General features: G+C 43.8%; 1 protein-coding gene across 2 annotated transcripts in view; it reads left to right on the top strand.

Moving 5' to 3' along the window:
- The first annotated feature begins 14,474 nt into the window (after nucleotides 1–14,474).
- RIN3 (Ras and Rab interactor 3) overlaps nucleotides 14,475–17,568 on the top strand; it is a 79,046-nt gene continuing 75,952 nt past the window's right edge. Inside the window, exon 1 of one of the 2 annotated variants that reach the window (XM_063438958.1) lies at nucleotides 14,475–14,780. In XM_063438958.1, coding sequence (XP_063295028.1) covers nucleotides 14,728–14,780 — 53 coding nt within the window. In that variant the 5' untranslated portion in view covers nucleotides 14,475–14,727. The remainder of the gene's footprint in view (nucleotides 14,781–17,568) is intronic. The other variant, XM_063438959.1, reaches the window with a different exon arrangement.

Below are 17,568 nucleotides of genomic sequence, written 5' to 3'. Positions count from 1 at the left end.
AACGGCCAGCGGTGCTCAGCGCTCAAACTATGGTACTGAAAGGGACACTTATTTGCGCGAACACCGCTGAGCAGTCCGCCCCTGGTTCCTATTCGTGCTCATGGGGTCGAACACCGGCTCATTCGGTACTTTGGACATGTGAATGTGTTACCCCAGATAGCTAAGCCATGGAGCCCATTCGTGTAACAAAAGACTATGTGAAAGACTTTGGCTCCATGGCGATTGAACTGTATGTATGTGATCTGAGCGCCATTTGGTAATAATGTGCGCTCAGATCTAAGCTATCTTGGGATATGTAGAATGTATATGTTTTATGTAATAAATGTATCAGTATGTAATTGTATGTCTTTTACTGTCTTTTTGTCTGCCATGTGTGTAATGGAGTTTGCCTCTGTCCTTGGAGATAATTGGATTACTTCCCAATTATCTCCAGGCCAGAGAGGAGGGATTGTAATGCATTGTGGGATTGTTTAAAGGCGTATGTCTGTGATTGGTCAGTGTCCTATATGTTTCCCAGTTTCCCATCTGGTCCCCTAGGGGAGTGTCCACCAGGTGGGAGACCTGCATAAAAGCCGGGCAGGTAGCCCCAGTAAAGGAGTTCCTGCTTAACCCTCAAAGTGAAGTGTCGTCTCATTCTTGGGGGGAATTTGATTGTATGCCAATTGCCAGGAGTGTAAACTGTTCATAGGGCTTTTCCTGTTCGGCTGCTTCCAGTGTTCGTGTGTCTCTTGTTCGGGAGTTGGTGAATTCGTGCAGTTTGCAGTTTGGGAGATTGGTGATTGCAGTAGCTGCTTGTCTATCTGGAAGGGGATTATCGCCTAAACTGTTTTTAACCTCTGGTGAGCAAAACGGTCCGTTACAATTGGTGGCAAGCGGCGGGATCATTTCCACAGCCCAGAAGGACAGCTACAGGGCAACACCATTCCTTGGATTACAAAGTGAGGGCAACGCCAGTACCCGTACAGCACACCTATCTACAAAAGAAGCAACTTCAGCAGAACAAGCATGGCGCCCAGCTACACACAGGAGGAGTTTGACAAAGAGCTGAGATCACGGCTGATTTTCCTCGGACCCAACCCTCTGGAGGAATACGTGCAGTTCGTGAGGAAAAGAGTACCTGCAGGGCATGGCAGAGCCAGGGGTGTCATCCGCACACCCCAGCAGCAGAGTGCGTTACGGGGAGTCAAAGCTGTCGTCTTTCCTCCCCAGCGGCAGTGTGTACCCCAGGGAGCTGAAGGTGTCGTCCTTCCTCCCCAGCGGCCGTGTCTGTCACAGGGAGCTGAAGGTGCCGTCCTTCCTCCCCAGCGGCAGTGTGTATCCCAGGGAGCCGAAGGTGCTGTCCTTCCTCCCCAGCGGCAGTGTGTATCCCAGGGAGCCGAAGGTGCTGTCCTTCCTCCCCAGCGGCAGTGTGTATCCCAGGGAGCCGAAGGTGCTGTCCTTCCTCCCCAGCGGCAGTGTGTATCCCAGGGAGCTGAAGGTGCCGTCCTTCCTCCCCAGCGGCAGTGTGTATCCCAGGGAGCTGAAGGTGACGTCCTTCCTCCCCAGCGGCGGTATGTATCCCAGGGAGCTGAAGGTGCCGCCCTTCCTCCCCAGCAGCAGTGTGTATCCCAGGGAGCTGAAGGTGTCTTCCTTCCTCCCCAGCGGCAGTGTGTGTCCCAGGGAGCTGAAGGTGTCGTCCTTCCTCCCCAGCGGCAGTGTGTGTCCCAGGGAGCTGAAGGTGCCGTCCTTCCTCCCCAGTGGCAGTGTGTGTCCCAGGGAGCTGAAGGTGCCGTCCTTCCTCCCCAGCGGCAGTGTGTGTCCCAGGAAGCTGAAGGTGCCGTCCTTCCTCCCCAGAGGCAGTGTGTATCCCAGGGAGCTGAAGGGGTTGTCCTTCCTCCCCAGCGGCAGTGTGTGTCCCAGGGAGCTGAAAGGGTCGTCCTTCCTCCCCAGCGGCAGTGTGTGTCCCAGGGAGCTGAAGGTGCCGTCCTTCCTCCCCAGCGGCAGGACAAAATATTGAAAGGGGAGACAATTAGTCCCCCCCTCCACCAGCAGAGAGCGTATCAGGGAGAGGAGCTTGTTGCCCCCTCTCTCCAGCGGCAGTCTACAGTCCAGGGAAAGGAGCTTGTCACTGTCAGGCCTTAAGCCTCCCGATGTCTCCTCATACTTCCGGGTTTGACGGAGCTTAGCCACACCCCCATTGCCGCGGTCTGCTATTTAATGCGACCGCACCAGCTGATAGACGCTGGATTATTGAAACGCGTACCGCGCCAAACTCACCGGCTCACATACCTCGCTGAGACGACCACTCGCTACTAGACCGGACTGGAGGAATATTCAAGTCCCCATCATCTCTCCTCATCACAGACAGCTACCAGCACTCTCGGCAACCGTTCACTGAAGCAACCGCCTCTGAGGAGAGCTGGGGACACAATCCCTCTACTTCTAGAAGTTAAGTAACTTACAGTCTCTGAGTTAAGAGCTAACAATGCTAAAGATTTATTTCTTCATACTAAAGTCTGCTATCAAGTTGTCCAGCAATCCTGCTACAGCTTTCCTCAAATCAAGTATTATTCAAGTTCAGCTGTACCTGTCTTGCTACAGATAATCTTATTTCTTCATACTAAAGTCTGCTGTTAAGTTGTTCAGCAAGCCTGCTACAGCATCCCTCAAAACAAGTACTATTTAAGTTTTGCTGCACCATTCTTGCTACTGAGAATTCCAATGTATTTAATCTCTTATAATTTTAACTGTTAACAAGAATAACAGACTCTAATGAATTCTGAACCTTGTCAATGCTAAATGAAACAAACCGTTTATTATTTAAAGAAACAGTAACTGTAATTCTGGAACTGATGTCTCAGTTCCATCTAAGTGTCTTAATAAAAGATCAAAGTCCTAAGAAATCTGCAGTTGTGTTCCACATCATTTACTGTGAACGTGACAGAATAATCCAGCCTTTGTAATGGAACCAGCAGATTTCGATTCTAAAGTATTTTTGCTGAATCAACGAGCCGATTCACTTAACCAAGGTGTGCAAGACCTGCAGGTTACAAATGAAAGAATTCTCACTTATGTCAGAGACTTACAAACGCATTCTCCTCATACTGTTCTGCACTCAACTAGCGATCCTGCTGTATGTAACCCTGAAAAATTTTATGGTGATCGTTCCAAATATAGGGAGTTTTTTAATTCCTGCAAATTATTGATTGCTTTAAAACCTAGATCTTATCCCACAGAAAGATCGAAGGTTTTTTCAGTTCTCATTTCTGAGAGGTGAAGCTATGTCCTGGGCCCATTCCTTTTTGGACAATGATGACCCCATCTTAGATTCACTGGAGGAATTCTTTAAAGCCATGTCTCTTCTCTATGAAGATCCATACAAACAAAATACTGCTGAATTAACAATTAGAACCTTGCTGCAAAAACATAGACCCGTTGAAGATTATATCGCTGAGTTTAAAAGATGGGCAGTAGAAACGCAATGGAATGACATCGCATTGCTCAACCAATTTCGAATCGGCTTATCTGAAGCTGTAAAGGATGAACTATCTAGAATAGAACTCCCTACTACTTTGAATGCTCTGATTCATCTATCGATCAGCATTGACAGAAGGCTTAGAGAAAGAAAGGCCGAAAAGGCTCTCTCAACTTCAACTGGGAAAAAATCATTTCATCCTCCAAAGCCTTCTGACAACTCATCCTTGCCAACCGAACCTATGGAAATAGGGGTAATAAGAAGTCCCCTCACTCCTGAAGAGAAAAATCGAAGACGTATATTAAACCTCTGCATGTATTGTGCCTCTCAAGTTAATTTGGTCTCTGATTGCCCTTTATTGAAACGGATAAAGGGCAGTAGGCAGACTCATGCCTCTTCCATCCTAAGTGCACTCCCCTCTACAGCAAATACTCAAATGTCCCCTATCATTCTCATATTACAGTGGGACAATAAAAGAATTAGGACTAAGGCTGTCATCGATTCCGGTGCAAATGGAGTGTTCATCGACTCAGCCTTTGTAACAAAGAATAAAATTCTTTGTATTCGTAAAAGAACTTCTGTTCCTGTTAGAGTGATTGACGGGTCCCTCATCTCATCGGGACCAATACTTCATGAAACCATCCCTCTAAAAGTAACCACCAATCATACTCATACTGAAAATCTTATATTTGATGTTATCCCATCACCGTTTTTTCCTATTATATTAGGGATCAACTGGTTAAGGAACCACAACCCTCAAATCTCTTGGTCCCCCTTTTCTCTTACCTTTAACTCCGATTATTGCAAGGAAACATGCTTGCAACATATTCCAATCCTTCAGTCTACTAAAGAACCAGCTATAACCTCTTGTTATTCGGACACCGCACTGGAACCTCCTCCTCATACAGTCGTTGGGACTTTATCTTCCCTTCTCGACGACATAAAAGGACTCAGTAAAGATACTCTTAATATTCCTACATCAGTTAAACTATCGAAGAAAGACGGTCTCTACTATTTCAAGGACCGAATTTATGTACCTCCTGCTTTCAGAAATCAAGTGCTCAATTTTATTCATGATTCTAACCTAGCAGATCATCCAGGTATAAAAAAGACCCTTGAATTGTCCAAGAGATATTATTGGTGGCCTCATCAAGACAAAACTGTTAAATCACATGTTAAAACCTGTTCAATCTGCCAAAGATCCAAACAAGGACCTCAGTACCAAAGTAGTCAATTATTGAACCTACCGATTCTCAGAAAACCTTGGCAATCCATTTTTATGCACTTTCTGGTGGATCTTCCCCCTTCTCAACAGCATACCACCATTCTAGTGGTAGTGGACCGCTTCACTAAAATGTCCCATTTTATCCCTTTAAAGATGTTACCCTCATCCTCTGAACTTTCAAAATTATTTCTTGACAATATTGTAAAACTTCCTGGATTGCCTGACAAAATCATTTCAGACCGAGGGACTCAGTTTACTTCCAAATTCTGGAACGCATTATGTGCTTCTCTTCATATCCAACGTAAACTGACATCCGCATATCATCCCCGAACTGATGGACAAACTGAAGGAGTCAACCAATGCTTAGAGCAATATCTACGATGTTATTGTTCTCACTTACAAGATGATTGGATTACCTGGTTGCCCATGGCAGAATTCGTATACAACAACTCCTATCATACTAATAGCAAGATGACTCCATTTTTCTCCAACTATGGATTTCATCCCTCCTTGTTTCCTGCTCAAACAAATCTTTCGTCTAATTCTTCTGTTTCGAATCAAATCTCTCATATGTCATCCTTATTCAAATTTTTACATGAACTTTTGGAATTTGCATCATCCGCTCAAAGAAAAAATTTTGATATTAAAGAAAACTCTTCCCCCGATTACGGGATTGGGGATCTTGTCTGGCTTTCCTCAAAGGACATTTTCATAAATTGGCCATCTAAGAAGTTAAGTTCCCTTTTTCATGGTCCATTTCCAATTAAGTCAATAATCAACTGTAATGTTGTTGAATTGAAGCTTCCATCTACTTTGAAACTCCATCCTGTTTTTCATGTGTCCTTGCTTAAACCTCATCATCCTGACCCTTTCCGTAGAGATGTAACTACTTCTCCTGATCCTGTTTTAGTCCAGGGTGAAGAAGAATACGAGATTCAGAAAATTCTAGATTCAAGGATTCATCGTGGCTCTTTACAATACCTCATTAGATGGAAGGGATATGGAATTGATGAAGATACTTGGGAAAACTCCTCTGGAATCAATGCTGATAAATTGATTTCTGTTTTTCATAGACGCTACCCTTCTAAACCATGTTGAGATAGCACCCTGAGGTTGCTCATTAAGGTGGGGGTACTGTCAGGCCTTAAGCCTCCCGATGTCTCCTCATACTTCCGGGTTTGACGGAGCTTAGCCACACCCCCATTGCCGCGGTCTGCTATTTAATGCGACCGCACCAGCTGATAGACGCTGGATTATTGAAACGCGTACCGCGCCAAACTCACCGGCTCACATACCTCGCTGAGACGACCACTCGCTACTAGACCGGACTGGAGGAATATTCGAGTCCCCATCATCTCTCCTCATCACAGACAGCTACCAGCACTCTCGGCAACCGTTCACTGAAGCAACCGCCTCTGAGGAGAGCTGGGGACACAATCCCTCTACTTCTAGAAGTTAAGTAACTTACAGTCTCTGAGTTAAGAGCTAACAATGCTAAAGATTTATTTCAACTTACTAAAGTCTGCTATCAAGTTGTCCAGCAATCCTGCTACAGCTTTCCTCAAATCAAGTATTATTCGAGTTCAGCTGTACCTGTCTTGCTACAGATAATCTTATTTCTTCATACTAAAGTCTGCTATCAAGTTGTCCAGCAATCCTGCTACAGCTTTCCTCAAATCAAGTATTATTCAAGTTCAGCTGTACCTGTCTTGCTACAGATAATCTTATTTCTTCATACTAAAGTCTGCTATCAAGTTGTCCAGCAATCCTGCTACAGCTTTCCTCAAATCAAGTATTATTCAAGTTCAGCTGTACCTGTCTTGCTACAGATAATCTTATTTCTTCATACTAAAGTCTGCTGTTAAGTTGTTCAGCAAGCCTGCTACAGCATCCCTCAAAACAAGTACTATTTAAGTTTTGCTGCACCATTCTTGCTACTGAGAATTCCAATGTATTTAATCTCTTATAATTTGAACTGTTAACAAGAATAACGGACTCTAATGAATTCTGAACCTTGTCAATGCTAAATGAAACAAACCGTTTATTATTTAAAGAAACAGTAACTGTAATTCTGGAACTGAAGTCTCAGTTCCATCTAAGTGTCTTAATAAAAGATCAAAGTCCTAAGAAATCTGCAGTTGTGTTCCACATCATTTACTGTGAACGTGACAGTTACCCCCCTCTCCCCAGCGATAGTCTACGGTTCAGGGAAAGGAGATTGTTACCCCTTCTCCCCAGCGGCAGCCTAACCCACCAAGGGGAGATGTTATGCCCCACAACTGTGCAGATGGGACCGTAGTCTCTGCACTTACAGCACAAGGGGTAGGGACGGTCGGTCCTGTTTCCCAGCCACAGAACGGTGTATCCAGAGGGGAGACAATCGGTCTCCCCCTCCCACAACCAGGCTCCAACCAGGCTGTAACGGATCACCTGGCACCCCGACTGGGTACCTCCGTTAAAGGATGCTCCTAGCGCTCCTGAGGACGTCAAGCACTGCAGCAGACACCACAACCACCGAATCAGAGAAGCGTAGAAATACTCTCAAGCATATGAATGCTGTAGACAGTTGAATAGGAAACCATACGAATAGGTTTACACTCCTAGCAGTCAAACTGGAACAGCATACAATAAATCCTCCCCCAATAATGAGACGACACTTCACTTTGAGGGTTAAGCAGGAACTCTGGACTGGCACATCCAGCCTGGCTTTTATTTCCATCTCACACATATAAGACCACCCACAGGGGAGGTGTAAAATATCCAATAGCATCACGGGTGCAACCCACACATCCCCTCCCCTTAATGTGACACATAATCCCATTATTCATACAGTTTAAAATATACTTTTTACACAATATTTATAACTTCAAAACCATACATCACATTCACATAAAAATACATATCCACAATCAATCCATTCAGGGGAACAACATATTAAAAAATGGCATGAATCAGGGGTTCAAAAGTTAGTAAAGTATCTTTTAAAACTCCTAGCTTTCCAGCTCAGACCGGTTTTACAGAGCCTTCTCTACTGGAGAAGTAATCCAATTACCTCCCAGCACAGAGACAGACTCCATTGAGCACATGGGGACACAAAGACAGTAACACACTTTAAAATACATAAATTCACCTTTTACACATATCACACAGACATTTCACATATCCCCAGATAGCTGGGATCTGAGCGCACAAAACTACCGAATAGCGCGCAGATCCTATTCACACAGTTCACTTGCCATGGAGCCGAAGTCTTTAACTACACGAATGGTCTCCATGGCATAGCTATCTGGGTTAACACATTCACATAAAGTCTGGTCCATAGTCCAAAGGCAAGAGGCGGGCAAGCAGCCCCCTCCAAGGACACGTGGCGAGGTCGGTTTCGCCACACTTCTCCCCTTTACCCCCCAGACTAACAGGATATCTGACCTCCTGCCGGTCAGTGCCCTGGTTAGTCCAGCAACCCACCCACGAAGCACAAACAGCAGTACCTCCCACCCACAATAAATGTTTACTCCACCTGGATAAAGTAGCAGCTTGTCCAGGTCCAGGTTCCTCACCACAGCTGTGCGGGGAGCTGGTAGACTGCCTTGGTGGGTTGCTGAGTGGGCAGAGACCAGCGGCAAGAGGCGGGCAAGCAGCCCCCTCCAAGGACATGTGGCGAGGTCGGTTTCGCCACACAGGCTACTTCCGTAGTAGCGCTGGCACCAGGGCAGAGTACTGCTGGTCTCTGCCCACTCAGCAACCCACCAAGGCAGCCTACCAGTTTCCCGTACAGCCGTGGTGAGGCACCTGGACATGGACAAGTTCCCACGTTATCCAGGTGGAGTAACCATTTATTGTGGGTGGGCTATACTGCTGTTTGTGCTTCGTGGGTGGGTTGCTGGACTAACCAGGGCACTGACCGGCAGGAGGTCAGATATCCTGTTAGTCTAGTGGGTAAAGGGGCGAAGTGTGGCGAAACCAACCTCGCCACTGTCCACTGGAGGAGCCTGGTTGCTCGCCTGCTCCCTTTGGACTATGGCCCTGCAGGTTAAACCTTTTATTTTTCCTGCAGAACGGCTTATTCATGCCTTTCTGCCGGGGTGTTCAGTAGATTCCAGCTACCGACCAAACTACCGAACGATGGACCACCTGGGAGCTGAAGTGTGCCGCCAATTGACCGCCCAGAAGCTGCGGTTAACCGCAGCTTAATTGACTAACGCTGGGTGGCCTTTGTTCGTTTGCCGAACACGTGGCAGCGGCCATTTTACAAGTCCTGAATGGCCAGCGGTATTCAGCGCTCAAACTATGGAACTGAAAACGGACACTTATTTGCGCGAACACCGCTGAGCCGTCCGCCCCTGGTTCCTATTCGTGCTCATGGGGTTGAACACCGGCTCATTCGATACTTTGGACATGTGAATGGGTTACTCCAGATAGCTAAGCCATGGAGCCCATCTGTGTAACGAAAGACTATGTGAAAGACTTTGGCTCCATGGCGATTGAACTGTATGTATGTGATCTGAGCGCCATTTGGTAATAATGTGCACTCAGATCTAAGCTATCTTGGGATATGTAGAATGTATATGTTTTATGTAATAAATGTATCAGTATGTAATTGTATGTCTTTTACTGTCTTTTTGTCTGCCATGTGTGTAATGGAGTTTGGCAAGAACACAATAATAGGTCGCGCTAACTACAAATAAATGAGTAATAACAATGCTAGGAACAATGCTAAAGAATCCTAGGTGGGGACTATACCACCCAAACGAATAGATTGAGCAGTATATCCTGCTCATCCATATGTGAGTACCTGCATTTCTACTGTTTAAACTTATTTTTATCATATCTACAGTGAGCACTATATTTGGTTGTTTTTTCTCCCCCTTCTTTTATACCGAGGAATTATCTTCACCTTATCCCGCCAGTGGGGGGCAGACGCCACTGAATGCTTACTATACTTGAGCTAGTTTATGCTCAATAATAGGTGAGTAATTTACCTCCCCTATATTTATCCTGCTCCTATTGGTCCTCAGTTTGCACTATTGGAGTTTCTCTGCTTTGTCTTTCCATGTATATCACGGAGTCAAGAAACCCCATGAATTAGAAGATCCATTTTTCTTCATTGGAAATCCCTACATATCAAGCCTTCCACTAATTTATTGGAATATACCAGCAGACTATAAAGTATTGGAACTATTCGTTATAACTGTTCCATTCCTCACCGTCAGAGTGTGTGCAAGTGGATTTATATTAATATTAATATTTTTATTCCTCTCCTTTTTGTCCTTTAGATTTTGTTCTATTTTATCTTTCTATTTATTTATTTTACATTGTTATTACTCATTTATTTGTAGTTAGCGCGACCTATTATTGTGTTCTTGCCATTTTTCCTTTGAGGTTATTAGAGGGAACCTCATACCCATAGGTTGCAGCTTTTCATTTGTTCCCAGTCCTATTAGATCTCTCAGCGCTGATCCAATACCTATCCTGTGTAATGGAGTTTGCCTCTGTCCTTGGAGATAATTGGATTACTTCCCAATTATCTCCAGGCCAGAGAGGAGGGATTGTAATGCATTGTGGGATTGTTTAAAGGTGTATGTCTGTGATTGGTCAGTGTCCTATAGGTTTCCCATCTGGTCCCCTAGGGGAGTGTCCACCAGTTGGAGACCTGCATAAAAGCCGGGCAGGTAGCCCCAGTAAAGGAGTTCCTGCTTAACCCTCAAAGTGAAGTGTCGTCTCATTCTTGGGGGGAATTTGATTGTATGCCGATTGCCAGGAGTGTAAGCTGTTCATAGGGCTTTTCCTGTTTGGCTGCTTCCAGTGTTCGTGTGTCTCTTGTTCAGTAGTTGGTGAATTCGTGCAGTTTGCAGTTCGGGAGATTGGTGCTTACAGAAGCTGCCGGTGCATCTGGAAAGGGGATTATCGCCGAAACGGTCCGTTTCAGATAGATATATATATAGAATGTCATTCTAAGTGTATTTTGTTACCAATATATATATATATATTTTTTTTTTTTTCATTTTTTTTTTTTCGTTGTGCAGGTAGGTACATTATAGATTCAGGGTGCCACAACAGCGTATACATAAGCAAACAAATACACGTTAGGTAATAGCACGATGTGTTGCACATTTTGATAATATTTCTCGTCAGGCGTTAAGACTCCAGCATATTGGAGCAAAGCTTGAATGGCACAAGGTGGAAGTCTGGTGTGCCGCTGTGTCTAAGGTGTGAAAAAATCGTGGATATCTTATATGGGTGTTCCGTCTTGTGTATGGTCCATAACCTGCATGCAGGGTTTTAATCCCCATAAGTGGGATTCTGTCTCGTCTATGTGCTGGTCTGCGGGTCTGGGGTCCCCGCTATGAGGTCAGCGGGCCAATTCTAGTTAGTGGGTATCACGTGGGGTGGGATCTAGTGGTGTCGTTCTGAAAATGTGATTATGGCATAGTGTCGGCAGTCAGTGTGTAGGGTCCCAGTGCCCTTGGTAGAGTATTATGCTTGCGGGCTATACGGGGATGCATGGCGGTGGGCCCTTAGTCTCAAAGGAGTATTGCGCCTCTAGTGTTTCCCACAGGTGTTATTGTGGTATAGAGGCGGGGGGTTGCGAGCGGTCGTGTTGTGGACTAGCGTCGTCTAGTCGGAATGCTAGGCAGATAAAAGCTCAGTAGAACTTGGTGAGCTCGTTAGGGTAACCAAATAAAAAAATTAAACTAAACATGAACATAAACATAGAACCAGGTAGCCGAGTGTCATGCACCCGGAAGCCGGCTGCCAATGGAGGGCTGAGCTGGAACGAATAAACAGTTCAAGTCCTAAGAGGTTGTCTCTGTGCTTCATGTGGGGGCTACCGCCGGATTAGAGGAGCAGGCCCTGGGTGTCATCGCTTGTATAGCCTGTGACCGGATCTTCGAGGGCTGCGTCGTGGGAATCCTCTTCGTTGCGGGTAACGGGAGTGAGTCGCTTGGGAGTCCTAGGGTGTTCAAGAGGGCAGCCGCTTGTTGCAAGGTTTGTACCGAGTAGGCCACCTCTCCCTGCAGTATCTGTAGTATGCGTGGCGACCTCCATTGGTAGGTGATGTTGTGAGCTCTGAGTTGGCTAGTGAAGGGCTGCAAGGACTTCCTCCACTGCATGGTATCTCCTGTGAGGTCCGCATAAAATGAGAGCTGCATATTCTCAAAGACATGGGGGGAAGTGCCCCGTAGCGCATTTTGTACCAGCGTTTTGTCCCTGAGGGAGTGGAAGCGTACCACCACATCCTTGGATGCTTGTTCCGGGGCCCCTTTTGGCTATATAATTTATATTAAATTTTGTTTCAATATTTTAGTTATTTATTTTATTATTTTATGTATTTATAATTGTAATTATACGTATATAAATATATGTGTGTGTGTGTATATATATTATATATATGTAACGTCATTCTAAGTGTATTTTAATACTAATATAAATATTAAAATACACTTTGTATGACGTTACATATATATAATATATATATATATATATATATATATATATAATACTAAATAAAGGGAGCACTCTAGGTCTTCTATTAAGTGAAAAGTAGTATTTACTGTATCAAAACAGAATACATTACATGTGCAAACAAATCGACGTTTCGACCCTGCTGGGGTCTTTATCAAGACACCCTGTGTGTGTATATATATATTATATATATGTAACGTCATTCTAAGTGTATTTTAATACTAATATATGTACTTATATTAATATTAAAATACACTTTGTATGACGTTACATATATATAATATATACACACACACATATATATATATATATATATATATATATATATATATATAAAAATACATTTCTATTTTAATTTTACACGTCTAATATTTTTTTTATATATACTTCCCACCAGCAGGGGGACTGTCTGACATTTTAGACAGTCCTCGTGCTGACAGATCCACAGCCAGCTATAGGGGGCCATGTGATCGCTCTTTGAGAGCGATCACATGCCCCCCGGGGGCTTCTTTTGCCGTGGGAGGGCTGCCTGGGCTGTCAGGCAGTCCTCCCGAAGAGGATCGCGGCAGAGGTTAGTATCCCGGGCGCTCTGGGGGCTGCAGCAATTACGGCGTTCTATGCTGCCGCAACGGCTTTAAAGCCAATTTAAATGGGGACGGCATAGAACGCCGTAACGGCGTTAAAGGCCAAATAAACACAGTCCAAATAAACAAGGTTTAAGTTTATGTGGGCTGCAAAAAAAACATAGAAACTTAGGTTTATTTAGAAAAGTACAGTATAAAAAAGTGCCTTACTGACACTGGATGTCCTCACACTCGTAGGGCCAATCCAGTGCTTTCCCATAGTGCATGTGTGGAAAAACACTACACGGCCAATCAGCATCTACATGGGGAGCGTTCAGTACCTCCATGCAGACCCAGTCTAATGCACTGCCCCTTCTCCACATTCTCTGCCCTCTTCTCCTACCTTAAGATGAGCCACCTGTCCTCCAGTTCCAGCGATCCTCTGCTCAAGCAGGCCAGGCGCTCCTCTGGCACTGCGAGCAGGAAGGAGGGTGGAGTGGCTGGCCTGCTCTATGCACACTGTAGCGCTGCTGCCGAATATGACTTCACATGCTGTATGCGCATGTGGCTGGTGTGGACTAATGCTTAGCGCTCTTGCGGCCGTCTGAGCATGCAATCGGCAATGGTAGTAGAGCAGACAGGAAACTGACAGGAAAGATCTCTCCTGTCTTGTGTTGGTCACAGCCACAGCACAACATGGCCCCAGGGCAGGCGGGCCGCAAAGATAGTCATTGTGGGCCGCAAGTTTTACATGCTTGCATTACAGCCTAGGCATAGCTCCACTGGACACTCCTCAGATGGCTAGGAGAGTTGCTTCCTGGGGCAGTGCTGCACAATGTATGTGACATTCCGTGTCTCCACCCTCTGCATGGAGACACTGAACTTTCCTAATGGAAATGCATTGATTCAATGCATCTCTGAGGAGATGCTGATTGGCCAGGGCTGTATTTGGCTTGTGCTGGCTCATCTTCCTCCTAAACAGTCTCAGCCAATCAAGTGCTTTCCTATGGAAATCATTGTGATTGGCTGAGATCACCACTTATGATTATGTCAGCCAGGCACACAGATAAGGGGCAGAGCCAGCAGCAGCAGACTGGCATAACAGTAAGATTTTACCATATTTATAGAGGTTAGGGGTGGCTAGATGGTGTTTTTAACACTACATGGTCAGGAATACATGTTTGTGTTCCTGACCCTATAGTGTTTCTTTAACAGTCCATCCTTTTGGAGGGGATTAAAGGAGCATTCCAAACAACATAACCACAACAGTACAGTGGTTATACAGTGGCAGGCTCATGCAATATATCATAATATACTGACACTAAATCCCCATTATTTTTGCCTAAGTATGGTGTTTATAGTTAAGTGGAGTGTGCTGGATTCTGTATGTTGTATCAGCTGGTCCCAGCAACTTCTGCATATTCAGATGAGTGCAGCCCTCTTGCTGTGTTTGTATAAAGTTTGTCAAAAACTTTAGATATGCAAGTAATTTACTAGCATAACGTGTACAGTCTAAATGTGATGCTCTTTAAAATAGAGTAAACTTGTGTGAACTATAACAGTCACACACATGAAAGCTCTACACTGCAGGGTAGCACTTTTCATGGGGTGGCAATAAACCTTTTTAAAAACCTTTTTACAAGCATGTCTGTCCAGGACAACGTGCTGTGCTGTGCTGCCTAGCCTGGGGAAATGGAATGGGTTAAGGTACATTTGATGTTTTCCCAGCTCCACCCAGCTGCAACTCAAAGCCTCTCCTGGCTGGGACACTTCCAGATGTTCAAATACAGAACCTCAGCTGGCTTCATATAACCTGACCATAGGACTGCCTCTTCCTGAATTCCCCCCAACACATGAGCACAGGAAGTCAAGAAGTGAGACAGAGCACACAGCAATTGCTGCTGCCCCATACTGTGTTCTGAGAGCCACAGAAGTTAACTATTTCTTTAAACACCATGCCTGGTGCCCCCACTTATAAGACAGGCTAGGGGCCCCTGCTTTGCTGCACTTTTTCCTTAAGGATGACAGAGATTGGATCTGCCCCAGGGATGGAGGAGGCTGCACAGGACTCGGGGTAAGATTCTCAAATAGCTTTCATAGTAACGAAGTGTTCCAGTGTTGCTGGGCTCATAGAAAGGAAATTCAGCTATAAACTTTACCCTGACTGGGAGGGGTCCATCGGATTGTGCACAGAGAGATTCATGTAAATGCTTTTTGTTTAAATCTAAATTTTATTTTTTATATATATTTGCATTTTCAGACCGGTTTTTCCACTGGTATTTTTTTTTTTTTTAAAGTCTAAGACAGTGTATGAAAAAAGAGGCAAAGAGGACCCCCCCCCGGCTTGTCTGACCTTTAATTGCTCAGCTGTTTAATTATCCTGTGCCTGTCACTTTTAACCCCTGCCTAATGCTAAAACATGCAGCAACTATACCAGTCACAGGAAGCACGTTTTAAGTTTGGTTTAACCATATAAACTTAAAAATTAATAATAATAATAAAAAAGGTAGTTAAAGGGTAAACCAGGAATAGTGAAAATGTGTCAAGGTATTTGTACATTTGCAGTTAATACAGATAAATAGAAATAACTTTTTTTCCAGCTTAGAATGTGTCTTTTCAAAAGTTTTGACAGTATTTTGTGTAAAACATCAAACTGTTAAATTGCTGGTCTTTTACTGTACTGATACTTTTAGAAAGCAAGATTATAAAATAATAATTATATATATATATATATTGCAATATTTCTAACACGCCAGCATATAACTTAGAACAAATGGTTCTATAATGTGCTTTCTAATTCCATTTTAGAACAATTGGTACATTTCTTCAAAACCACACAATTCTCAGTTCTTCATTATTCCAATAATGGGTAAAAGATATAGTGAGGACATATTTGCCAAAATGGTGGATGGCTGAATGTTAAAACGTATGCATGTTGCTAAAAAAACAAACAAAGTGTTTTAAGCATTTTTAAGGCTCAATTGCTTCAAGGTTTGGTGCGTTTAAACATTTTCAGTTATGATTTTGTCTTTTACTAATCGTTTTATTTGTTTTTACACTTTTGTTTTGGTTATCTTAATGGAGATGTATAAAACTACTACTTGTGTTTATTGATCTGTTTTTATAGGTTAAGGTATCCAATCGCCTTTATAATGTCGTTTTTGCTATATTTTATTTACTTGCTGTACAGTATTGCAGTATATGTTTGTTTTTAAAATGTAATCTAAATTGCATTGAAAGGGTTACTATCTGGCTGTCTGAGTGGATGGAAACATTTTTGTGTTATGATAAAGTAATCTTTCCTTGGAATATTATGTGTCCTGTTTCTCGCATTAGTATTATTAGTGTGTGTGTGTGTGTGTCTGGTCTGTCTGGTCTGTCTGGTCTGTCTGGTCTGTCTGGTCTGTCTGGTCTGTCTGGTCTGTCTGGTCTGTCTGGTCTGTCTGGTCTGTCTGGTCTGTCTGGTCTGTCTGGTCTGTCTGTCTGGTCTGTCTGGTCTGTCTGTCTGGTCTGTCTGGTCTGTCTGGTCTGTCTGGTCTGTCTGGTCTGTCTGTCTGTGAAGCTTGCCTCTTTAAGAAATCCCTTTTAGTCAACTTTGGGGTGATTGGTTGGGGGGGGGGTTTGAAGAAAGATTTAAAAAATGTTTTTTTTTGTTTTTTTTAAATTGCTTTACGAATGGTTGAGAACAAAGGCTTACTGTAACACCAGACTTAACCCAATATACACAGAATAAATTCTCTGCACTGCACTGTGTGAGTTTACAAAACCAAGCTGGATGGTCTATGCCAGTATGTGCTGTATTGCTGTATTACAAGGGTGGGGTGTTAGTGAATAAACTCCTTAAAATAAGCAAAATCTCCACATGTGAGTCAATTAATCACCGCAAGTTACGTTCATTTGTGTACATATTGTTGTCATTAAAAACAACTAGTAAATGTTGTCAAGCTGTCATTCATGAAAGTCCTGCCGTTACTACTCATCAAGAATTTGAGCCTGTTGTCTGGACAATATACTCGTGGTCTAAATAATTCCCCCCCTGAGGATGCACTTAACAATAAGAAGGTGCCAGTGGACTCTGAGCATCTTAATCACCTCATTGACGTCAAGTGGATTTGAATTGCTACCCGGAATAGTCCTTTTAATCTGAGTGTGCAAATTGATGGGAAGTTTTGGAAATCTGAGCATGCCTTGGTTGACAGAGCTTGAAGTTGTAGTTTAGAGCTAGGTTGTCCAATAGGTAGATCCCCAGATGTTGTAGAACTAAAACGACCACAATGCCTTGTCATTCTAAAGGACATCAAGCTTCATGGGCGTTCTAGTTCTAGATATCTGGGAATCTACTTTTTGGGCACCCCTGGTTTAGACTTTAGTGCAGGTTAGGGGTGATCAGTGTAGACCTGTATTGCCTTGTCTTCTGCTCAAAGAACCTGGAGGGGGAGAGAGGTACTTGGATGGGGAGGCCTGCAAGTCCAGCTAGATGCAGGATATGAGTTGTGGTCACCAACCTGACTAAATGTCACTCATCCGCCTCGAGAGGATGTCACTTCGCAAGCAATCATTACAATCAAAATCCTATAATTAGTAATTTAGCTTGTAATAGAAAGGTCGTTAACTTAATCATAGGCGTGCGCAGCCTATTGCATTAGGGTGTGCACCCTAAAGCACAAGCACACGTCGCGTATTTATATGTATTATTATGTATTTATGTGTATATATATGTGTATATGTATATATATATATATATATATATATATATATATATATACACACACACACACACACTGCTGTGTGTGTGTGTGCTGTGTGAGGGTGCTGTTAGTGTGTTATGTGGGTGAGGGTGTTTGTATCTGCGCGCTTGTGAG

This window comes from Pelobates fuscus, chromosome 13, assembly GCF_036172605.1.
Source record: "Pelobates fuscus isolate aPelFus1 chromosome 13, aPelFus1.pri, whole genome shotgun sequence".
In the NCBI taxonomy this organism is placed as follows: Eukaryota; Metazoa; Chordata; class Amphibia; order Anura; family Pelobatidae; genus Pelobates; species Pelobates fuscus.
The sequence above is the reverse complement of the archived record's forward strand: the minus strand, read 5'-3'. Positions and strand labels throughout refer to the sequence as shown.